Source organism: Porites lutea, chromosome 13 (genome assembly GCF_958299795.1).
Source record: "Porites lutea chromosome 13, jaPorLute2.1, whole genome shotgun sequence".
In the NCBI taxonomy this organism is placed as follows: Eukaryota; Metazoa; Cnidaria; class Anthozoa; order Scleractinia; family Poritidae; genus Porites; species Porites lutea.
In genome coordinates this window covers 2,366,527-2,391,671 of record NC_133213.1, presented here as the reverse complement: position 1 = coordinate 2,391,671, position 25,145 = coordinate 2,366,527, and the positions used below count along the sequence as shown (strand labels likewise).

At 41.1% G+C, this 25,145-nt stretch overlaps 1 protein-coding gene across 1 annotated transcript in view; it reads right to left on the bottom strand.

Annotated features, from left to right (window-relative positions):
* The window catches only part of LOC140923317 (Fanconi anemia group D2 protein-like), a 33,220-nt gene that overhangs the window by 1,204 nt on the left and 6,871 nt on the right, over positions 1-25,145 (bottom strand). Inside the window, exons 15-44 of the mRNA XM_073373411.1 lie at positions 24,949-25,083; positions 20,364-20,495; positions 19,192-19,299; positions 18,316-18,365; positions 17,333-17,392; positions 16,252-16,333; positions 15,698-15,817; positions 14,811-14,884; positions 14,084-14,209; positions 13,316-13,419; positions 12,804-12,919; positions 11,600-11,708; positions 11,334-11,451; positions 10,465-10,501; positions 10,226-10,359; positions 8,791-8,872; positions 8,560-8,676; positions 7,421-7,549; positions 7,067-7,185; positions 6,521-6,634; positions 5,535-5,668; positions 4,943-5,042; positions 4,471-4,596; positions 3,413-3,512; positions 3,053-3,124; positions 2,238-2,276; positions 1,653-1,727; positions 881-955; positions 732-809; positions 230-406 (exon numbers count right to left, since the gene is read on the bottom strand). Coding sequence (XP_073229512.1) covers positions 230-406; positions 732-809; positions 881-955; positions 1,653-1,727; positions 2,238-2,276; positions 3,053-3,124; positions 3,413-3,512; positions 4,471-4,596; positions 4,943-5,042; positions 5,535-5,668; positions 6,521-6,634; positions 7,067-7,185; positions 7,421-7,549; positions 8,560-8,676; positions 8,791-8,872; positions 10,226-10,359; positions 10,465-10,501; positions 11,334-11,451; positions 11,600-11,708; positions 12,804-12,919; positions 13,316-13,419; positions 14,084-14,209; positions 14,811-14,884; positions 15,698-15,817; positions 16,252-16,333; positions 17,333-17,392; positions 18,316-18,365; positions 19,192-19,299; positions 20,364-20,495; positions 24,949-25,083 — 3,042 coding nt within the window. The remainder of the gene's footprint in view (positions 1-229; positions 407-731; positions 810-880; positions 956-1,652; positions 1,728-2,237; positions 2,277-3,052; positions 3,125-3,412; positions 3,513-4,470; positions 4,597-4,942; positions 5,043-5,534; positions 5,669-6,520; positions 6,635-7,066; positions 7,186-7,420; positions 7,550-8,559; positions 8,677-8,790; positions 8,873-10,225; positions 10,360-10,464; positions 10,502-11,333; positions 11,452-11,599; positions 11,709-12,803; positions 12,920-13,315; positions 13,420-14,083; positions 14,210-14,810; positions 14,885-15,697; positions 15,818-16,251; positions 16,334-17,332; positions 17,393-18,315; positions 18,366-19,191; positions 19,300-20,363; positions 20,496-24,948; positions 25,084-25,145) is intronic.

The following is a 25,145-nucleotide window of genomic DNA, read 5'->3' as shown; positions in this document are numbered from 1 at the left end:
AAAGTCGCCTGCATTTGACATATTGAGGGGGTCCAAATAGAAGCGATTAAGTTTGAAAGAACGCTAATTCATTTTGTTACCGACGTTTTCACTGCTGTCGTCGTCGTCCTTGCTTAAGGTCCGTATTGTCTCCCAAGTGTGTGAACACAACACCGTTTTGTGCCGCAACTTAGGCACTAGTGTTCTATCACTAAGAGTGAACATAACCTTAATGAAAAATTCTTTATACCTCCTCCTCATCCTCGTCATCCTCCTCCATTTCTTGCTCTTCTTCATCTTCATCCCCTTCTTCTGCAGGTTCTTCTGCTGCTGCCTGCTGTGAGGATATTTCCTGCCCATGTAAATCCCTGTTTTTCAGATTTCCAAGCCAAAACGCTTCATGACACTTGTTGAGCGTAAGCATTGCCTGAAAGACACACCAAGCCTTACTCAGCTCTGCAATTAAATTTTGTGGCTCTACAGCACTCTGGGAAAACATTTCTAGCCTTCGAGTGAGTAACCTGCGAATGCAGACGTATTTCCGGTCCTTAGAGAGAAGCGACGACCGAAAATAAACCTGCGTTCGCAGGCTATCGAGTGAGTAACTGAGGAGGGCGGGCTGCAGTAAAAGTAAAAGGCATGTGGTGTGCAACATAGAATGTCAACACCAAAGTTGCTATAAACTTTGCCTTTTAAGTTACGTTTAGGGTAAGGGTTTTAAGGGTTAACTATACACGTGTGACTTTGCATACCTTCACTCTAAAGACAAAAGTCTCCAGACATTTCTTGACAGCAGGCACATGGTTAGTTAAAGATAAATCTTTGGTCACCTAGAAATCAAGAAAAAAATATAGAAGTGAGGTGGATTTTAACCAAAAGCGATTAATTATGAACTACCAACCTTACTGTGACCACAAAAATGTTGAAGGGATCTTGTACTCTGCTGCAGGTTTTTTAGTAACCCATGAACGTCATCCTTTTATGGAAAGAGGAAAGAATTTATTAATCACCATAATTGCAACAGCAATGATAATAAAGGTTATGACGATCATGATCATGGTGTTGATAGTGAGAGTAATTAGGGCAACGAGACATCAAATTTTATTACATTAATGACGATGTTGACGCTAATGAGATTGATGACGATGACGACGATAGTGATGATGATGACGTTGATGATAATAAGGATGATGGTGATGATGATGACGATGATGATGGTGGTGGTGGTGATGGTGTTGACGATGATGATTATAATGGTGGTGGTGGTGGTGGTGTTGACGATGATGATTATAATGGTGGTGGTGGTGGTGGTGTTGACGATGATGATTATAATGGTGGTGGTGGTGATGGTGTTGACGATGATGATTATAATGGTGGTGGTGGTGGTGGTGTTGACGATGATGATTATAATGGTGGTGGTGGTGGTGGTGTTAACGATGACGATGACGATGACGATGACGATGATGATTATGAGGATGATGATGATAAGAATAATGATGATGATACTGATGATAATGGTGATGATGATGGATGATGACGACAAAAACGATAACGATGATGATGATGATGATGACGATGTTGATGATGAAGGTGAGGACGATGTTGATGATGATGATGATGATGATGATGATGATAATGATGAGAAAGGTACACCTATGGATACGAAAACTCACCTTGTGAGTCCTCAACATCACATCTAGTACTGGCATTCCCAGCCTTAAGAATGTCTCCACATATAAACGTCCATACTGTGTAAAAAAGCAGTTACATGTAAACCTCCATACGGGATAAAATGAAAATAAATAAATAACAATAATAATAATAATAAATAAGTACTTTAATGTAAGCACTGTCTGACTCCACAAAACGCCGCAAAAATCAACCTGTCACTTCTCAAAACTCGCAGGTCCAATTTTTAGTATGTGAACTGGAATCCTGTGGTGTAATCATGCTAATGATCCGCAGCACTCCTACCGTAAAATTCCGAAAATAAACCCCTCCAAATATAAGCCCCTCAAACCGGTAACGCTCTCCGTCTCTCCGCGTCCGTAGATAAGACCATCAGAATATAAGCACCTCCAAAAATAAGCCCCTCAAATAGGGCCTTTGAAAAATATATTCCCCGGGGCTTATTTTCGGAATTTTACGGTATATTATGATAGTAGGTTTTGATTCTCAGCAGTCGTGAATGTTGTTTCCGTACACACTTTAAAGACAGTTAAAGACATAACAAGGCCTAGTATAAGAAATTAGTATACCTTTAACGAGGCTCCAATGATAGACCTCTGATCAAATGCCTGTGAAAGAAAAAAAATGTGTTAGCAACTTTTCAAACTTTTCAGATCGACTTTCTGGTCCAGATGAAAAAAAAAGGCAAAGCAACTATATTTCACGTCGATATCTCGACTTGAGATACCGTACGCTCATTCTACCCTTCTCTCTCTCAATCAATGCTCCATTTTGAGGGTATTTAAAGCTATTTAAAGCTACACAGAAAGGAGAGGAGTCCAAACATTACAGAGACGGAAACTATAACAAAGAGAGCCAGAGGGCCTTAGAACTACTTATGAGCTTTATAGGTTTCTGATAGTAATAAAATAAAAAGAAAAGATTAACTCTTGTCTGTGTGTTTTTTTGGTCGTTTTGAAGGATGCGCATTGGCTCGGAGACGGTTTCTACATTCGATTTCAAAATAGAACCGAAAAAAAAAAGGCCGAAAACTGGAAAGGATGTCTTTCAAGTGTTAACTACCGGGAGCAATCTTCGACCGTAAAGAGTAAGAAAAGAGAGGGTGCGTGAAGTACGAAGGGGAGGGGGCAAAAGTCAGCTACCCAACCCCTCGCGCTCCGAATTGACAGGCACGCCCACTTCCCTTGTTAATCGAATAAAATTCATAAAATGGTGGGCTGTGGAAATTCTAACAGTCAAATGTACCTTCCCATCACCTCAAAATGATCGATAGGAACGTCAACATTTGTCAACAATAGCCCCTCTTTAAAATGCACCACACCAAGTCAAATGCTTACAAGTGATAGACTTCCTTAAATGTAAACAATAGCTCTTGTTAGCCTACCTTCACCAAATTGATCATAATGTGAAAGATTCTGACAGAAATGTTCAATCTGACAAGCCTTTCTTTGTGGCTCTAAAAGATATAAAAGGCTTAAAATTATTAATACATTAAAACCTCGCGACCGGTTGATGTCTTTACTTACGCGTACATTGGATTAATTTGAGGGAGAGTTGCGCAGTGTCGCCAGCCTCCGTATCATGTCATGAGAGAGGCCTAGCGGCAGGACATAAGTGAGACGGCTGGAGATAAAGCAGGATGCAGTCTATGGCCACCAGGAGAGGAGGTACATACATGCAGGTGCACTGATAGGTCGAAGGAGTTACACTACTCTTATGAAGTAACACAGTGTTCAAGCATTACCTCTGGAGAGTCGGTCCTTTTGAGTAGCTCAGAATGTGTTTGCTTGACGTTTGCGATCAACTCTTCCATCATTGCTCGATAATAACACGCCAGGGATGATCTAGGCAGTGTAAGGACAAACATAGTTTATAAGGGACGATGATGAAATGAGAAAGATGAAATGCTTATCATGTCATACGTGTGAAATAAAAATCAACCGAAGCCCCGGCCGGTGTCGATCTTCATCTTGAGGAGAATGCCTCCATTTCCAATAAAATTCATCAAAATAAAGGAACGCTGTTAAAATCTCTTATTGCAAAGGAAAGACACCTTTTTAGAGGATATTGATTATATACAACGTTGTGAGTAATATGCTATCTCGTGGTACCGCAAGCATCATCTCAATCAGAAAACTTCAGAGAATTAATGACGTAATATACAATAACGAACTCATGATGGCTTAGTTAAGAAGACGTTTGTTGGGAAAGAAGCACGTAAGGAGTGCTCAGGATCACCATCATGAGAAACGTTGACAGTTGGTGTAAAACAAATCTTCCTTACCGAGAGTAATGGTAAGGTATTTGCCACTGTAGAAAAGAGGAAACTGGGACGGGTTAACTTTCGCAAACACTTCTGGGATTGTTACTACGGACAAGGAAAAAAAACTGACCAATAGCTGACAGGCGCCTCGTCAGTTACAATCCCAGAAACAATTGCGGACCGCATTTCGGCTCCAGTCTCCTTGTTGTATCTATAGTGGCGAATTCATGTCTCTGCCTTTGATGATGCTTCAGTTGATGGCAAACCATCCCTTCGAAAGCCAGAGACAGATTAACAATTTCAGGACATACAGTCAACTCTTTCTAAGTCGGACACCTTTGGGGCCGGTACTAAGTGTCCGTCTAAGACAGATGTCTGTCCTCTAGATACTCAAATAAAGGGAGTAAAGAAAGGCAGGGACCAACTCTAGGTGTCCGTTTTACAGAGGTGTCCGTCTTATAGAGGTGTCCGTTAAGAGAGAGTCGACTGCACTACTAAACGCGTTTTGATTCCAAGGCTCTTACTACGTACGCATATACCTTGTAAGAGTTGGGTAGGTTGTGGAGCTAGCATTTTTGTCTTCATCTTCGATGAGTTCTGTGACTGCTCCACCTGCGATTTCTTCTATCGTAGCTAAAGTGTCTTCAGCAAAGGTCAAATGAAACCTTTACAAGACAAAAATAATGAAATTAACTCAACAAATTGAAAACCCTCGTTTTTGCCTTAACTGACAGTCAATACTATGAAGATAGACGTTTTTGTTTTCTTTACAAAATCTCACCACACTTTAGTACTAAGTAAGCATCAGAAGGGGCACATATCGCCTTTACTAATTAGTCGACCCTCACAAACTGTTTGGCAAGGTGATTATTCGTCGAACTTAAGACTAAAGTCAATTAAAGATGGTCCTTTCCGCACAAAAAGCGTGCTTGGGCTGTTGGTCCAAGATGCTATACACTAAGCCAAGCAGGCAAAAAAAAAAGGTAGCCAGAGAAACTCATCTTTCGATACCTTAGTAAGAACTGTAGCGATTCGTTGTGTTTGGCTCCACTTTCTCTTTCACCATCTGACCTCAGCCACTCCCGTTTTAGGAACGTCCCTGTTAGCTCAGCTGTGAAAAAAAAAAAATAAACGTATCACTCTGTGTCAGGTCCTCGCTGCTCGAAAGCGGGCTAGTCTTTACTTAGGATAAATCTTTCTTGCCTAGGAATTTTGTAACCACAGCTGCAGACAATAACTAGCGAAGGATCCGCCTTCTCTAAGACGCAACTAAAACTTAACAGACGTTTCTATGCTGGAAGGGCCAGCACACACAGTTGTTTTTGCTTGCGGAAATTTTTTCTTTCCTCGTTTCTGACTTATCATTCTCAACTCGGCTTGCTTACTCATTTCACGAAAGCCGAGGAGGATCTTCCGACTTCCGACTTGCAACTTTCAACTTCCGATTTCCGACTTCCAGCTTTCAACTAGTCGGAGGTCAGAAGTTGGAAGACCCTCCACGGCTTTGCTAAATTTTCAGCATGTGCTTGCCATGTCGTTTTTTTTTCGACGACTGGTCCATGACAAAAGAACTTCTATTGTTAACAATTGTAAATTATCTTACCCAGTGCAGTACTCATGCTGTTGTTGTCGCCCTGTTGTCTCTCACTTAACACTGCCAGCAGCTTGGTGAGACTGACTGCAGTTGTTATGTTGGGTATACTGCTAGAGAACTGCTCAAGATAATGAAAGCTCTGCCTGCGAGAACAACCAAAGAACACAACTGCAATCCCTGTTATGAAAACTACACACGCGAGCAACATACTTCAAAGTTTTTTTTGATATATTACAATCTGTTTACTGACTCGCAGTTAACTAAGGTAATAGAGTCAGGTCAGTCTCACAAGTTCTCATTACAGTATTTGAAAAGAGTTTGAAAAAGAGATTAACAAAGTAACAGTTTTGCAAAGGAGAGAAACGTATAAGTAATATGTTTCGATATTAAATGAAAAAGGAAAATTTCAAGTTTCTCCGTTAGTTTTTAGTTTAGTATTTAGTTCACTAATTTTGTTTATTAAAGATTGGTGTTCTTTTTTTAATTGCTTTGTTTTCTCTTCAGTCGTTGCTTCACGGGCTACAAAATCATAACAATATTCAAAACTTCGCGGAGCTGTTTCAGACGTGACCGCCCAGCTCAAGTGCACGTGTTTCATATTCACAGTGCAATCGTCAGGCGTACTCTTCTCTTCAGCCAGTGACAGTGACTGTGATACACAGTTACACATCTGTTGTTGTGACATAGCTGGAAATCAATCCCCAACAGGGTCACATGACATCAATAAAAATGGTCCCCGCTAAAGTCGCTGAGCTGACATCATTGCAAAAATCGATGACGTAGTTGATAAAAGAGCAATGTTACCCGCAAATTCCTCCCCGCAAACCCATCCCAGGTGAAAAAGGAGCCACGTACTCAATCAGCCCTTCATCTTAAAATATGTATGCTAGGCCATAGTGTCTTATTACAACAAGAAGTTTCTCACGTTTGTCAGACGTCTTGTTATCGCAAAAACTATTATGGACAAATATGCGAGGAATTCTTATCATACTTACTTGAGTAATTCTTGGAATCCTGGCTGGGACTTGCTAGACAATTTTATTCGGGAAGACAACACAAATAATGCTTTCTTCAGAAGTGCTTGATGTTCAGTAATAACAAAACCATTCCTTAAAAGGAAAATGTATTAAAGATGATTTCACGCTAGAAATTGTTTTCACTACAGTTTGCGATTGCTGCTAAGGGCAATTATGGTGAAGTGTCGGTATTACCATTCAAATGAAACCTCTTCAGCAGTGCTCTCACAAAGCAATATTCATTTAATAATTAGTTCTAACTTTTGAGTCTGTGGGTTAAATCCTACGGTGTGACCATTCAAATGAAACCTGTTCAGCCGTACTTTCACATGGTACTATTCATTTAGTACGTAGCTCTAACTTTTAAAAAGTCTGTGAACGAATTCTTGTGGTTAGAACACTCAAACGGAACGTTTTCAACCCTTCACGGAACAATTTATTTCATTAATTAGTTTAAGGACTTGCTAAACACAACTTTGAACTCCGAAAAGACATTGCGTTGTAGGGAAACTAAATGACACAAACCAAGCGAAAAGGGTCTGGAGACAGTTGAAGAGCAGGTGAAAACATGAAGCCATGGTCTTTGCTTCCAATGTATTATGACCGGGACCATCTATCACTCCATCGTTTTCAGCCATTAAAGCCTGCAAATCAAAACATAAATGTGTACACCAATAAACAGGATTGTACTCTTTGACCCGTCCACGTTCCTACTACATATCCCAGTAACACAAACCCGATGGCTTGAGACATAGGATACGGAATTGGTTAGCCAAGCCAAGGTAGAAAACTAAGCTTGCTAAAGCGAAGTTGATTCGATTTCATACGTTCCGGTGTTCAGGATTATAAGGAGCTGACTACAGATCGTTACAGTAGTACCTGAAAGAAAGCACTCGTAGCCTCCAAATGTTCACAGAGGGATGGTAGCAGTTCCACCACATACTTAGCTACTTCCTTTGACGAGTATCTTGATAAGTTAGAGAAGCCCACCAGTTTATCCTGACGAACCTGCAAATTACCACCAAATAATAACAACATGTATTATTAGAGCGCTTTTGAAAGAAATTCTCATTTTATTAGCCTTGTCTTGCAAATTGTTTATAGAACGGTGCCCTTCAATGCAGAGCCATTCTTTTACTTACTCGATTTTCGCGCACTAGAGTAACACTCTACAAGAATCGAGTAACTTCATTATTGAGCATGTGTTGCTTGTGGCTGAGATACAGTTTTCTGCCCAGGCCTAGCCAGGATGCTGGTTAAATAACGAACATACGTTCTTGACCGTCTAGGCACTGCATTTCTACGCTTGCAAACGACAAAAATTGTTCCTGATTCTCTGTGCCATTTTAAACGCCCTAGCCTGTTTGTGTAGGACAACGATTTATACACTGCTTGTGACATCATGAAGAGTTACTTCAAAAGAGAACTTTTATGCTAAACTTGTGCAGCTGAAAGAAAACTCTTAAACCACGTAAATATGAGAAAGATTGGCGAAAAATGACTCACAGTTACAGAATGTCAGCATTTGCAAAGCGACCAGACTTGAAAATTCCGAGGAAAATCTAGTCTCGCTATCCGCCCTTTAACAACTGCAACGCTAAAATGGAGGTGCCTGGAGTATCCAGTAGCTTCCACTATTGGCAGCCAGCCCCTAGATTGAAATAATGCCCCCATGACTGGCACAACAGCGCAACCCAGCCATGAGCCCCCACACGAAGGGAAAGGAACAGGCACCCGTCACACTGAAAACATCAGTGGAGAAAAAAATAACAAAGCCTAGGGGGAGGAGGGGGGAGAATATGGCTGACAGAACCCAGAACGAAGGAAAACTGAACGCGCCAATGAATCACATGATCGATGTAATCAGCTACTGGGCATGCGCATGCCAAAGACCGCTGACCCCAGGTACTAAGGCGCTCTTAGTTGTTAACTCCTTTAAATTGCATTTAAGTGCATTTTAAGTTAGTGTTTGCCGACTTTCATCACAAGTCTCTTGTACTAAGTATGGAAATACTAACTTTGAGGAAGCTCCTTCTCGATGATGCAGAAGCAGACAGCGAGTATTGCAGCTTCCTGGAGAGATCGTCCAAGAGGAATTCAAGCTGAGGGGCTTGAAGTTGAAGAATTGTCGTTTCCTGTGCAAAGTAAGAAAAGAAAGGAAAAGCCAAATTAAGACTGTGGGGTCGAACCGATCAGATTGTGCAACTGCCGATAGACAAAGGCCCGGATAACAAAATTTCAGTACAAACCTCTGTATTCATTTCAGAATCCAGAACAGCGCGAGACACCAACTCACATTTTAAGATACCAAATGCCTTTAAATCCAACTCTCTGAAAAAAAGTTCAGGAACTCATCAGTAAATATAGTTTAAAAGCGACAGGCGACGAATCTCGTGCAGTGCCACGTGCATGGATGTCACATAACGACTCCTGCCTAATGTCTCTTAATTTTTCCTTCAGAATCACTTTGTTAAAAATGTCCTATTAATCACTCCAATGTGGGTGAAATTATTTGCCGGGATCACTGAGCGAACAACATTGCAAAATCAGTGACGTGTTTACCTAGAACAGTTCTAACCTTTGAGTCGGTGGACGAAATCCTATGGTGCTACTGTCCAAATAACGCCTCTTCAGCAGTACTTTCACATGGTACTATTTATTTAGTATGCAGTTCTAACTTTTGAGTCTGTGGAAGAAATCCTATGGTGTTACCATTTAAATGAAACCTCCCTAACAGTACTTTCACATGATACTACTAATTTAGTATGTAGTTCTAACTTTTGAGTCTGTGGATGAAATCCTATGGTGTGACCATTCAAATGAAACCTCTTCAGCGGTACTTTCACATAGTACCATATAATTATTTAGTATGTGGTTCTAACTTTTGAGCCTGTGGGAGAAATCCTATGGCATAACCATTAATATGAAACCTCTTCAGCAGTACTTTCACATGGTTACTATTTATTTAGTGTGTAGTTATAACGTTTGAGTCTGTGGATGAAATCCTATGGTGTGACCATTCAAATGAATCCTCTTCAGCAGTACTTTCACATGGTACTATTTATTTAGTATGTAGCTCTAACGTTTGAGTCTGTGGATGAAATCCTATGGTGTTACCATTCAAATGAAACCTCTTCAGCGGTACTTTCACATGGTACTATTTATTTAGTATGTAGTTCTAACTTTTTGAGTCTGTGGGTGAAATCCTATGGTGTTACCATTCAAATGAATCCTCTTCAGCAGTACTTTCACATGGTACTATTTATTTAGTATGTAGCTCTAACGTTTGAGTCTGTGGATGAAATCCTATGGTGTTACCATTCAAATGAATCCTCTTCAGCGGTACTTTCACATGGTACTATTTATTTAGTATGTAGTTCTAACGTTTGAGTCTGTGGATGAAATCCTATGGTGTTACCATTCAAATGAAACCTCATCAGCAGTACTTTCACATAGTACCATATAATTATTTAGTACGTGGTTCTAACTTTTGAGCCTGTGGGAGAAATCCTATGGCATAACCATTAATATGAAACCTCTTCAGCAGTACTTTCACATGGTTACTATTTATTTAGTATGTAGTTCTAGCTTTTGAGTCGGTGGACGAAATCCTATGGTGTGACCATATTAAAAAATCTAATTTCTGTGTCATGGATTGGTACTATTTGTCTTTCGATATTTCACCTGAGACATGCTCGATACTGTGACATGGACACCGAAGCTGCTTTGTCTTTTTCTTTGTCTTTCACTTCTTTCGTCTTGTCTTTTTGAGTATCACTTTCGTTATCATTTACATGTTCTTTTTCTATATCTTTTATCTGCGAAGAGAGCAAGTTAAATAAAAAACAGAGCAACTTTTCAGATCATAGTGTACGATCATTACGACAAATAATATCATAAAACTGAAGACAATTCGTTGTTACCTTCTCTAATGAATCATCAGGTTTTTCATTATCACCCCTGAAAATGGAGAGAAAGGTAAAGTGAAGTTGTTTTAAGCCCAGCTGGGAAAAGACACGAGTCATAATGTTTTCTTCTTTAAAAGGTCTGGAAGTATCGTTCGGCCCAATTGATGCCCAAGGTTTCCACCCGAAATAAAACCTTATTATGGTAAATTTGATGACAATAAACGCATTTTATATCTTGTGAATATTTCCTTTCTCTCACAAACCTTTAGTGGAACAAAATCAACAAAGGCAGTGTCCTCTTCGAGCAGAATAGAATAAGTCAAGCTCACTGAGAGGAAACGCAAGCTGTGCAAAGTCTTAGGTAAACTTCTTGCCACCTCACCAGGAAATTCACCAGTGTCCTGAATGCGGCAGCGCCTTCCACGTCTGTATTGGACTGATCAGCCACAGCCGGTCACACTGCACTAAATCGCTCCACTCGTCGTGTTCTTCATCACCGTCGACAACGACGGATAAAGTAAAACGAACCACACAACCCAGCAATGCGTGCCAGTACCTGACGCATGAACACAACAATATACCCGAGGCAGTGACAGCATTAAACAGCTGCTCTTGTTAGGGCTCATCAGCATGACATAGCCATCAGGCCCATTTTCAGCCATAAAGCCGTGTTCAGGTGCCTTTTGCGCAAACCCATATACATTGCCGAGACTTCACTGGCACAAGCTTGGTGTGGAGCTGTCGCTTCGCTTAATGGAATCCTTTGCACCCGCCTCGGCAGTATCGGACACCATCGTAACGTCGAGATTAATCAGCATAGGCAAAAAAGAATGAATTGTCCTCAAGAGCACTTTTAACTCACCGTTCTACCTTAGAAAACGTACCCTTTCTTCGTTTTCTTTCCTTTCTTGGCCTTTGCTGTATTCCCAATAGGTCCAACTGTTGCGCCGAAGGATTCTTCAAAGTCAAATGTAGCTAAAGGAGGCTTGAATGATGGGGTCACTGAGAAAAAAACAGATAAATAGATAAGACACTTTCTACCCTGCGAACAGAGTCTCCTAGGTAAGATCGAAGCCACCCTGCTAGCAGGGTAATGGGCGGCAACAACTTAGAAGAATTATCGCTTGAAACTGTGTAAATATCAGCTAACCTGCTAGACATTTCTCTAGAACTTTGTACAGGTTTGTGATTGTCTGTAGTCTGGTGATACTTTTTCCCCTCATTTCAGGATCCTCTTGAGGTGCAAACGCATTCAAAACCTGCCAAACAAAAAATAAATAAGTAAATAATTCCTTTATTTACCCTCGGCAGTATTTATAGCACTTATGCTAGTGGGGCTGAGCAAATGCCTGGAACAAATAATTTAAATTGAACTTAACAGGGTTAAGAATCCCAACTCGGCTGGAAGCAAACCAGCTGGCTATTTACAAGCGTGGCCGAGGATTTAAACTCGGGACTACCGCGAACTAATCCAGCTAGCGGTCAGAGCGGGACTTGAACTCTGGGCCTCCGAATTGTGAGTCTAGTGCTCTAACACTTGGTCACACTGCCGTCACGATTAAAAAAGCTCATCAAACGTTCGATATAGGGATCTGGATCCGTATAAGTAGATTTAAGAAACAACAACAACAACAACAACAACAACAACTTTATTTCAAACTCTTTGTTCCAAAAAAAAATTCATACACAACCCGCAAGTAGAAAAGGCTATTCGAGGCGGGTTGTGTTAAAATAATTAAATAGATTCGTAAAATAAAATGTAAAGAAAAAAAATTGTAAGAGGAAAAACGAAGTTTAATTAAGTACGACAATGGAGCACAATTAATTGCACACGAAAAAGGGTGAATTAAGTTCAGTCACATTCTTTACAAGCATATTAAATATGATACTAAAAGAAGTTCAGTTGCAGGAGAATGGTGAGCGATTCAAGATATTCGTCATGATTTATAGTGGATTAGTATCAGTATTTTCAGGTTTTCATTGAGAGTGTTCATACCTTGCAAAGCAGCTACAGCCACTGACACGTGATGCAGGAGCGCGCGCAATAGCTAAAATCATTATGTGCCCACCATTGCATAAAAAAATTACTTTTACCAAAAAAAATTATGGTTTCACGCCAGTTTAATCCATGAGAACTTTTCTGGAGTGTTTTTATCTGCTTATTTCCAGTGCTATTTAAAAAAAAATTCAACTTGTATCTGACATTTACCGTTTGCCATACGAGTGACTCTGAATCTCTCTAATGTTTCACAGTTTGTCCAGCGACCTAAGAACTGCGTCAAATTCACTTTGACATTGGGAATGTAGGGTCGGATAACAAGTACAACGCAAACAACGGTCAATAAAAAACGTACCTCTCTGAACCAATTCACAGTGTGAAACAGCGTTCCGCAGACAACTTCTCGATCTGCTTGATCTAACGTGTCAATCTCTTCGATCATTTCTTGTTTAAAGCTAACCAATGGGCACCCTAAAACAATGCCATATATTTAGAAAGCTAAGATTACGGGACCCCCCTGACTCTATACCCTTTTCCTCTGTGTTATCTCTAACGCGTAAACGCGATTTCTCATCGAGATTAGGCACGAAACTTCTAAATCAGCAAACGTCTCGCTAGGTAAACCAAGGAACCCACAAGTGAATAAAACCTTGAAGGCTCATAAGTGGTCTTTTTTGTTTTCAAAAGACTTGAATTTCACTTACTTTATTACGAAGTTTTTCTGTAACTTTTCAAGACACAGAGAACTAGATACGGGAAAATCACGACACCTTCTTCAGCTCCAACCTTTTAAACACACCTCATATGTACGTAATTTGTACATTTAATCGAAACTGGAAAGATTATAACGACCAAAAAGATATTTACCCAAGAGAGCATCAATTCCTTCAAGGTCTCCTTTGTGCTGACTTTCTTCGCAGACTCGTAACAAGCGGAAGTGAGGTGCAAGGCATATTAAAGGCGCTGGTACACTGAAAAAACAACAACATATAATATCTCATATCTCGTATGACTACAAAGACGATCACAGGACCACTTCTTGCTAAATGCTTTTATAAAAGGGTGACTTGTTTGGAGCCTTTTCCATTGGGCAAGTAAACTTCAAAAGGTTTAGCTTGCCCAGCAAGAAATTCTACTTGTCAAGGCTACCGGACGAGACTTTGTTCAAGTCCTGTATAACAGTAAGCTTTGATCGTTTAGAGAGATTTTCGTATCACCTTGAAATGAAATCGCGCGAACAAAACAGAAACAACAGACGAACGGAAATAAAGTGATTTGATTGGTTTATCGAACGGATACAAACGCGCTTGGCTTTTGGTTGGTTAAGCGGACGCTTGGGTGAAAAAACTTCATGCCTGAGAACTTTCTAGAAATCAATCGATACTACGCTTTTGACGTCATACTGCAACACGATTGGCCAATCGAACAATGCCTTCTCCATATTAGGGTTTTCTTTGCCGGGAAAACGAAGAGTCCAAGTTTTGATCTTTTCATCCATTGCCTGATAAAACAGATAGCGAACACTTACTGAGACCATTTTTCAAGGTCAGACGAGAATCGCTCTATCAAACAGTACTGAAGACACGTCCTTTCGGAAGAATAATCTCCAATTTTACATGCTATACTGTTACTCACTTATCACATTTTTCTTTGTTAACTTCATTGTTTCTTGAAGCTAGCAGCAATGGAAGGATATTAACAGCAATACTTCCTTCCTCAGCTTCATCCAAGGCATATGACAACTCCACTGGGACAGTATCACTGGAAAGAAAAGGCACTTGACTTTGCTTACGTGAAAAACTCTGAACGTGTAAACTACATGTAGGTTACTGTTTAATTAAGTAATGGTCCAGATAAGAAGGAAAGGACCAAAACGCAGTGAACACGTCGGTATGCAAAAAGGTGCTAACTTTACTATTGTCTCTACTATGATTCTGATTGGTTTAAACATCAAATTTTACGAAATCTTCGCAAAGCAGCATGTATATCAATCCCTTTTTTCTATCCAACTTCCTTATAACAAAATCTCGTCTGAGTCTAAGTAACATAGAAATCGTATGTGCGGATCGTGTAAAATTGTGAACATTTCTTGGCCATTGTTTGCAACTCTTGTGATTGGTCGAAATGTTTTAACACAAAAATACACCCTTTAAAGGGGGAGTTCAAATACATTTTCTTTCATAAAACTGCCTTTTTGTAGATTTATGCATTCTCTGCGTAAAAATGAAAACACTTCTATGTGGGGAAAGCGTATTGCGCCACAACAAAACAAATTGCTTCCCTTCTTACCTGGATCATTACTTAATTGTATAATTTGTTTACCAACGGAACACTTAGGAGTTGTTAACAACTCCGTCAGTACCTTGTTAATGGCGCCTCTCTATCAACCAAAAAGTCATCCTGAAAATCAGCTACAACTGTCTCACTGATCCACGACTGAAAAATACAACAGTCACGTTAAGAACGAATACGGCAGCTCGGCTATATTTTACACTTTTACTACTGCTCGTCACTATTCAAATCCTCTACAACTAAGGAGACGTTTTACTAAGGGTGAAAGTTAAACTCCTGGGCCGAGTTGTTCAAAGCTGGGTTAAGATAACCCAGGGTTAGTGCGAGATTTGAATTCAGATTTGAAAGTTTCAAAAGCATTTCAGTTTTAATTCTTTTTGTGTACAAGTTGATTATTGGAAGCTCTAAAAATAACAGAGAAAATTATCCGAGAAAATGCTTTAGAACACCAGAAAAAGAAACCCGGGTTAAATTTAACCCCGGGTTAAGCGCTAATCGGCCTTCGAACAACTGGGCCCAGAACAAAGTGTCGATAAATCACACGCGTGAAGTACGGCTCGAGTAAGGCTGGTGCGCTTATTTCTTTTGAACTTTATTCAGTTTGTACGACAAATAGAAATTTCAATAGTCTGGGAAAACAGCTCACATTTTGCGACGCCACCAAGGTGATTTCCCTACGCAATGACGTCTGAGAAACGAGCGCAGAAATTTTATAAATGACGCGACACTACCGGGGTCTGGGTAGTGCTTCTGATTGGCTGAAATTTTGCTTCAACCAATCAGAAGTACTATTCGGATCTGGGTAGTGACGCGTCATCAGTATGAAATTTGTGCGCTCGTTTCTCAAACGTCATTTCGCGGGGAAACCAGTGATAGCGTCGCGAATTGTCGCCTGTTTCTCAGGCTACAACTTCCATTGTTTGATGGGACACTCTGTCATAGAAAATTTGAGTGTACCTCAATTTTAGGATCAATTCCTCCAAGCTGAACAATTCGTGCCAGCTCATCATAAAACAGAGCAGCTGCTTCAGGTGTGTCCTTGATGCTGTTTCTTATCATATCCAACATGCTGACAATCTGACAAAGGCAAAAAAAAAAAAAGAAGAAATTTAAAGAAATAGTTTAATTTTAACTCAGGGCAATGTATTAGCAGCATGCCAATGCAAAGAACGTACTGTCCGAAAGCCTGGAGCTAGTGGATTTAGCTATCGGGATAGTGAATTTTGTTAACTTTCCAGACGGGCAAAGAAAGTTTTTTTACGGGAATTCAAATTATAGAAGAACAGAGTTACGGTAATCAATTCCTGTTCGTTTTCGGGCTAGATGAAATGACTTCTGGGCTAGAACATGCTAGCTACAGCTTACCCGAAAGGCAAGCGACGTGACGCAGGCCATAAATATGCAAGTTTTACTTTTTAATCAAATAACATGATTTGCAATTGCATCCTCTCTAGGCTTTCTGTAAGTAGAATGGGAAAAAAACAACCAAACTTAAAAAAGTCAAGACTTGCCTGTTTGTATACATCATTTGAAAGAGTGGATTTCTGTTGTGATTCTGTATCCATTGTTTCTTCAGAGCCTTCATCGTCAGTTCTTAACAACAAGGAAAATGAGAAAAAAAAACACTAAAACATTCAAATTACAATAACGGATCCATATAGGGCGTTTTCTTTCACGTGGCCAGCAGCTATGCCTGAGAAAACAGCCATTTCGCGATACCACCAGTGGTTTCAGCAAGAAATGACCTCTGTGGAACAAGCGCAGAAATTCCACACTAGCCAGATCTGGATAGTGCTTCTGATTGGTGGAAGCAAATTTCCCACGCGGCACAACCAATCAGAAGCACCAGATCTGGCAAACGACACGTCATCAGTATGGAATTTTTGCCCTTGTTTCTCAGAATCACTGGTGGCGTAGGCGGAAATGTTGGCTGTTTTCACAGGCTACAAATTTATTGGAACAAAAGAAAGTCAGGTTCAAATCCCGCAGGATCGGTTTGGGACACTAAAATCGCCGTCCTTCGATTGTTTTGAGATTCAATAAGCTGATTTAGCAACAGAACGGGAACGTCAGTTGACGACGGCGCGCGCAAATCAAACAACTGGCTTGACCAATGACAGAGCGGTAAATTGAGCACCGGAAGCCGTGTTTAGTCCTTTCCGCGCGCTTTCCCGTCGTCAACTGACGTTCCCGTCCTGTTGCTAAATCGGCCTGATATGGCGGACGAGACGTCATGTAAAAACGCTCTGTAAGAGACTGGGACACTGCCTCCCTACCCCTCCCCAATAAACCCAACATTAACATTTAACTTTCCCTTGAGAAGAAAGGTTGGGTTCGGGGTGGGGTAGGTGGAGAGTTAGGTGCGCAGACAAGTGTGATTTTCGAGCTTAACAGTTTTCACCTCGTTTTTTTTGGTAAAGTCCATTCTAATACAGCCTCAACGGGAAAAGCCTGTTTTGGGGAAGATGAATACTATGTTGTAGTTTTAAAACTTTGAAGCGTAATTATCCCCGAAACTTGTGAAACTTGTCAGTCTTGGTGAACTCTAGTGAGATGCAAAAGAAAAGTGAAGCAAATTCGTGTGTAGCAAACCTTTTCTTGGCCATGCTGCGTACTACCATAATTGCTCCAATTATACCAATTCTTTTGTACCTGTGATATGAGTTAATAAAATATATCTCTTATACAACAATTTTTTCTTTACGACGTCGAAGTCCTCTACTCTTGCGTCGAAATAAAATTGTGTTGTATACTCATTGGAAAAGGTATAGATCAATGAGCACGCGCGGAAAATGGATAAACGTTGAGAGCTCTCAAAGAAATGTATGAAGGTAAATCGTTCAGTTTAATTATTGGCAATAGGAGGACGGATTAAAGAGTCTTGCAAAAGGCGGGGTTGGTGAAACACAGCTGTATTGTCTGTGGGAGAAGGTGTAGCCTGCGAGGAAGCTGTCCATTTGGGGGAGTCGCGAGAAATCACGCGAAAGCAGCACGCGAAAGGAGGTGCGAGTGCGCCGCTCGCTCGCGCGTTCCCTAGCGACTAGCTTCTCACGCCATAAATGGAAAGCTTGCTAGCAGGCTAGGGAAGGTAGCAATTTATTGGAAACATCTGGAGGAGAGAACTGGAGAGTGGCTGCTACGTGATTATAATTAAGAACCTTGCGGGAGGCCAAAGACAACATTAAGGACCACCCTTAAGCCTTTAAACCATGATATCAAAATTTAAATTCGCATTTGTTTGTAAAGTTTCAGCCGACGAGGGAATGGGTAAATAAATTCGTGCTTGCGTGATTACCGCGCGAAAAGTAAAACATCTTGACGTCACAACCATGTTTACACACTCTCAGGCAAACACGCCTCTCGGCCAATCAGAGCGCGCATAGTATCTCAGTTATTTTATAAATAATGAAGGAGTGACCAAAGTAGTGTCTGACAAAATTAGAGAGCAGGTGTTGGCGCCTTAAGGGTTGCCTTACACGAAGCAGAAAGGTGAAGAGAATACTAGTCTCATAGTACACAATCTTTGCATCTGGACAAGGACAGTTTAGTGCATTATTTACTGTATGGTCGCTTACTTGGCAGAGTTGCTTGAAAGCTGTTTCCTGATCACGATATGCATATCATCCTAAAAAGAAAATGACAACTACTTTGCAAGAATAGTAGTCACGGGTTTCAATAAGCACCGACGACCGACGAAACGCGTCGGCTACGTACCTCCGAAGAAGAAGCAACTAGTTTGAATAATGTCATGGACAAAAATATACGCGGAAATGTATGTAACAAATATCACGCGGAAATGTATGTAACTTAGTATAGTTATCATTTGTTCATTGCTTGCAGGAATTAATTGTGTGGTTAATAAACCAAAAGTTGACTAACACCCAAATCTCCTTGAATGGAAACCTTCCTATTTTATACTCAGTTTAGTCCCCTAAACGCTGGAAATCGCTTATTAGCGCTTTGCAATTTTAAAATTTTCTGAGGGAGCATGCCCCCAGACACCCTTTAAAAACGTGGACTGTTGATACAGTCGGTTACATCGTCGGTTACTCTATTCAAATCTGCTGGCTACTTCAATTTTTATTGAAACCCCTGAGTAGTACTGGCACGCTCATATGGAAGATTGCTGAAAGGTAGAAATCACTTGAATAGCTTGTTTATTCACCAAAATAATAATACAGCTCTCTTTATCACTATTTTGCGCCAGAGTAAACATCCAGTAGAAAAAGCGATGTAGTACTGTTCTAAACCAGGTCTGTGAAAGGAGTACTATCTGTCAGTAGAAGGTATAAATTATGAAAGGGCAACCTCTCTGTCAAAGATCGTATATAAAAGGGTAAGGGGTTGGACCTCGGGGAAGAGCCTCCCTGTATAAAACTTCGGTGAGTATCCCCCCCCCCCCACCCCCGGGATAAAATACATTAAACCTCTTGCACCATATTATAAATTACCTGGATAAGTCCTCCATCTTGTTGATTGGTAAAAGCCAGTGTGCTAAGCATGCTGAAAAGCTTCCTAATTTGTGTTACAGTAAGGTTGTCTAAATAATCCAGAATGCCCTGCGAGAAGAAAAGATTTCTGATTAACAAAGGCAACAGGAAAAGCTTTCTAGACATTAAAATTTCTATATTCTGCATTCCAAATCTTAACATTTCAATATTCTGCATGCCAAAATTTCTGTATGCAAAATTTGCACTTTTTAATTTCCATCTCAAGCCTTAGTTTGATGAGGATAGTTAGTAGAGGAAACTGGTCGTGAAAAGCGGCTAACATCTAACATAAGCCAACGGTGATGCAGTTTAAGTTGGAAGCTCCCTGACAGTGCATAATCTTTTGTTTTTTGTTCACAAATTGTGAATAAATAAATTAATGTGACATTTTCATTGGACAATGGGATCATAATGATAGGAATGCTGATTAATGTTGTGCAAAGAGTGGTCTTGAAACTCAAAGGTCACAGAAAACGACAGTCAATCTCAAGAATCTCAACTCGTCAAAAACATTCATCTAGCGGTTTCAAAATTATTTGCTCTTTTGTTAGGGTTAGGTTACCAAAATATTTACAAAACACCAACAAGTGCACCGCAATGTACACTGATCAAATCCCTCTTTTTTGCAATTAGCTTCAGCTATCCCCACGATCTCTTCAAACACGTTTCCAAAAGTGTATTTCAAAAACACTTAGTTTTCTAAAGATAACGGTCGAACGTTAACATTGTCCACTTTTACACTGAATTTCCAACCAAAAAAAATTCATCCCAAAATATCTCTGTAATGTTCTCATAGATTTCGCTCAAACTTCACAAACATCGTGGCAGTTATTGGAGCAAAAAACCTCCCATTAACGATTTTCGAAAAAAGCTCCAAAAGCCAAGAAATATGTCTGTAAAGGAAATAGGTGATGACATCATTTCATTGCTGTGACAACTCTGATGTTATTGTAACCCTGATCATAGCACATTTTTATCTTTATCTGATATAGCCATGATGGTCATTTTTCCAAATCTTTGCAAATGACAACAAACTTAATGCTCAAACTTGGGAGGTATTGACACTGAGAACCCCTATTGAGCCACCTTTACTACAGTTTCCTTTCACTAATATCTCCTGTTGTTTTACCTACTTTGATAAATATGGCAAAAGGTGCCATGACATCTGGGTGTGATTCAACAAGATCAGACAACACATCTAATGAAGAATCGGTCTCCGCGGCATATCCACTTCCTATGTGAGTCACCAGGGTACCTACTATCTCCTGCAGTCAAATCAAGTGGGAGGAATGATTCGTCTCTGTGTCCAATTAGCAAATTAATATTAAGACTACGTTTCCAAGCAAATACTGAGCATATGCCACACCATTTAAATCCCACACACAGTGCATGCACCAAAACATGCACATAAACATCTAGATAACAATGTCATTCAAACCACTTAATATATGGCAAGTCAAATTTTAAAACACGTTGCAGGCTTGTCAAAAATATGCCAGCAACCCGCACTATCGACACTACTGACATGGGTTTCCCAGGTAGGGAAATACATATCACAAGGGATATGTTTCCCAGGTGGGAAAACACAAATCACTAGTGACATGGGTTTCCCAGGTAGGGGAACACATATCACTAGGGATATGTGTTTCCCAGGTGGGGGAACACATATCACTAGTGATATGGGTTTCCCAGGTAGGGGAACACATATCACTAGGGATATGTGTTTCCCAGGTGGGGGAACACATATCACTAGTGATATGGGTTTCCCAGGTGGGGGAACACAGTCATATCACTAGTGATATGGGTTTCCAGGGTAGGGGAATTTATATCACTAGGGATATGTGTTTCCCAGGTGGGGGAACAAATATCACTAGGGATATGTTTCCCAGGTGGGGGAACACAAATCACTAGGAATATGGGTTTCCTAGGTAGGGGAACACATATCACTAGAGATATCTGTTTCCCAGGTAGGGGAACACATAAAACTAGGGATATGTGTTTCCCAGGTAGGGAAACACATATCACTAGTGATATGGGTTTCCCAGGTGGGGGAACACATATCACTAGTGATATGGGTTTCCCAGGTAGGGGAACACATATCACTAGTGACATGGGTTTCCCAGGTAGGGGAACACATATCACTAGGGAAATGTCTTTCCCAGGAAGGGGAACAAATATCACTAGGGATATGTGTTTCCCAGGTAGGGGAACACATATCACTAGTGATATGGGTGTCCCAGGAGGGGGAACACATATCACTAGTAATATGGGTTTCCCAGGTAGGGGAACACATATCACTAGGGATATGTGTTTCCCAGGTGGGGGAACACATATCACTAGTGATATGGGTTTCCCAGGTAGGGGAACACATATCACTAGGGATATGTATTTTCCAGTTGGGGAAACACATATCACTAGGGATATGTTTCCCAGGTGGGGTAACACATATCACTAGTGACATGGGTTTCCTAGGTAGGGGAACACATATCACTAGGGATATCTGTTTCCCAGCTGGGGGAACACATATCACTAGTAATATGGGTTTCCAGGTAGAGGAAGACATGTCAATAGTGATATGGGTTTCCCAGGTGGGGGAACACATATCACTAGTGATATGGGTTTCCTAGGTAGGGGAACACATATCACTTGTGACATGGGTTTCCGAGGTAGGGGAACACATATCACTAGGGATATCTGTTTCCCAGCTGGGGAAACAGATATCACTACTAATATGGGTTTCCCAGGTAGGGAAACACATATCACTAGGGATATGTGTTTCCTAGGTGGGGGAACACATCTCACTAGTGATATGGGTTTCCCAGGTGGGGGAACGCATATCACTAGTGATATGGGTTTCCCAGATAGGGGAACACATATCACTAAGGATATGTGTTTCCCAGGTGAGGGAACACATATCACTAGTGATATGGGTTTCCCAGGTAGGGGAACATATATCACTAGGAATATGTGTTTTCCAGGTGGGGAAACACATATAACTAGGGATATGTTTCCCAGGTGGGGGAACACATATCACTAGTGATATGGGTTTCCCAAGTGGGGGAACACATATCACTAGTGATATGGGTTTCCAGGGTAGGGGAACATATATCACTAGGGATATGTGTTTCCCAGGTGGGGGAACACGTATCACTAGGGATATGTTTCCCAGGTGGGGGAACACAGATCACTAGGAATATGGGTTTCCTAGGTAGGGGAACAAATATCACTAGAGATATGTAGGTAGGGGAACACATATCACTAGTGATGTGGGTTTCACAGGTGGGGGGAAAAAATATCACTAGTGATATGGGTTTCCCAGGTTGGGGAACACATATCACTAGTGACATGGGTTTCCCAGGTAGGGGAGCACATATCACTAGGGAAATGTGTTTCCCAGGAAGGGGAACAAATATCACTAGGGATATGTGTTTCCCAGATAGGGGAACACATATGACTAGTGATATGGGTGTCCCAGGTAGGGGAACACATATCACTAGGGATATGTGTTTCCCAGGTGGGGGAACACATATCACTAGTGACATGGGTTTCCCAGGTAGGGCAACACATATCACTAGTGATATGGGTTTCGGAGGTAGGGGAACACATATCACTAGGGATATGTGTTTTCCAGTTGGGCCAACAAATATCACTAGGGATATGTTCCCAGGTGGGGTAACACATATTACTAGTGACATGGGTTTCCTAGGTAGGGGAAAACATATCACTTGTGACATGGGTTTCCGAGGTAGGGGAACACATATCACTAGGGATATTTGTTTCCCAGCTGGGGGAACACATATCACTAGTAATATGGGTTTCCCAGGTAGGGGAAGACATGTCAATAGTGATATTGGTTTCCCAGGTGGGGGAACACATATCACTAGTGATATGGGTTTCCTAGGTAGGGGAACACATATCACTTGTGACATGGGTTTCCGAGGTAGGGGAACACATATCACTAGGGATATCTGTTTCCCAGCTGGGGGAACACATATCAATAGTAAAAGGGGTTTCCCAGGTAGAGAAACACATATCACTAGGGATATGTGTTTCCTAGGTGGGGGAACACATCTCACTAGTGATATGGGTTTCCCAGGTGCGGGAACACATATCACTTGTGATATGGGTTTCTTAGGTAGGGGAACAGATATTACTAGGGATATGTGTTTCCCAGGTAGGGGAACACATATCACTAGGGATATTTGTTTCCCAGGTAGGGGAACACAAATCACTAGTGATATGGGTTTCCCAGGTGGGGGAACACATATCACTAGTGATATGGGTTTCCCAGGTAGGGGAACATATATCACTTGTGACATTGGTTTCCCAGGTAATGGAACTCATATCACTAGGGATATGTGTTTCCCAGGTGGGGGAACACATATCACTAGTGATATGGGTTTTCCAGGTAGGGGAACACATATTACTAGTGATATGGGTTTCCCATGTAGGGGAACATATATCACTAGGGATATGTGTTTTCCAGGTGGGGAAACATATATCACTAGTGATATGGGTTTCCCAGGTAGGGGAACAGAAATCACTAGGGATATGTGTTTCCCAGGTAGGGGAACACATATCACTAGTGACATGGGTGTCCCAGGTGGGGGAACACATATCACTAGTGACATGGGTTTCCCAGGTAGGGGAACACATATCACTAGGGAAATGTGTTTCCCAGGAAGGGGAACAAATATCACTAGGGATATGTGTCTCCCAGGTAGGGGAACACATATCACTACTGATATGGGTTTCCCAGGTGGGGGAACACATATCACTTGTGATATGGGTTTCCCAGGTAGGGGAACACATATCACTAGGGATATGTGTTTTACCAGGTGGGGGAACACATATCACTAGTGATATGGGTTTCCCAGGTAGGGGAACAGAAATCACTAGGGATATGTGTTTCCCAGGTGGGAGAACACATATCACTGGTGATTTGGGTTTCCCAGGTAGGGGAACACATATCACTAGGGATATGTGTCTCTCAGGTAGGGGAACACATATCACTAGCGATATGGGTGTTCCTGGTAAAGGAACACATATTGCTAGTGACATGGGTTTCCCAGGCAGGGGAACACATATCACTAGGGATATGTGTTTCCTAGGTAGGGGAACACATATGACTAGCATTATGTGTTTCCTGGTAGGGGAACACATATCACTGAGGATATGGGTTTCCCAGGTAGGGGAACACAGATGACTAGCATTATGTGTTTCCTGGTAGGGGAACACTTGTCACTAGGGATATGTGTTCCTGACTAGGGGAAACACATTTCACTTTGGATATGACGTGTTTTCCAGGTTGGGGAACACACATCACTAGAAATATGTGTTCCAGGGTAGGGGATCACATACCCCTAGTGGTGTGCTGCCTCTTGACCCCTCACCTGGGAGGGGGAACTCCCATGCAGGCTACTTTCCCTTATTCTCCTGCTACTTGAAATCTTTTTGACAACTCTGCATTGAATAGCTGGAGTTTTAGTTGTCTTAACCAGCAAATAAATTGACTTGTGGGTTGTAGGGCAAATTTAAATTTTACATTATGTACTAGGCTATGCAATGGCTTGAACAGTACTTGAATGTTCAATTCATTTTACAGCCACCTGGTGCATTTATTGGCCAGCCAGATCTTTCACATCAGTCTTCTTAGGCTAAACTACAAAGTGACAACAAAGTGACATCCTTTCTCAACTACTGCATACATAACATTACCTGCTGACAGTAGAGATCAAATGATACAAATGATAACTTGTACATCGCACATGCATAGAAACAGATGGAAGGATCTGGAGATCTGAGAAGAATCTCAGCCAATGACAACAAATCTGAGAAATAGTCTCTCAGGATCTGCAAACAGAATCATAGTTAAGCCATTGAACTTCATTCCTTTACAGGAACTGTGTTCTCAC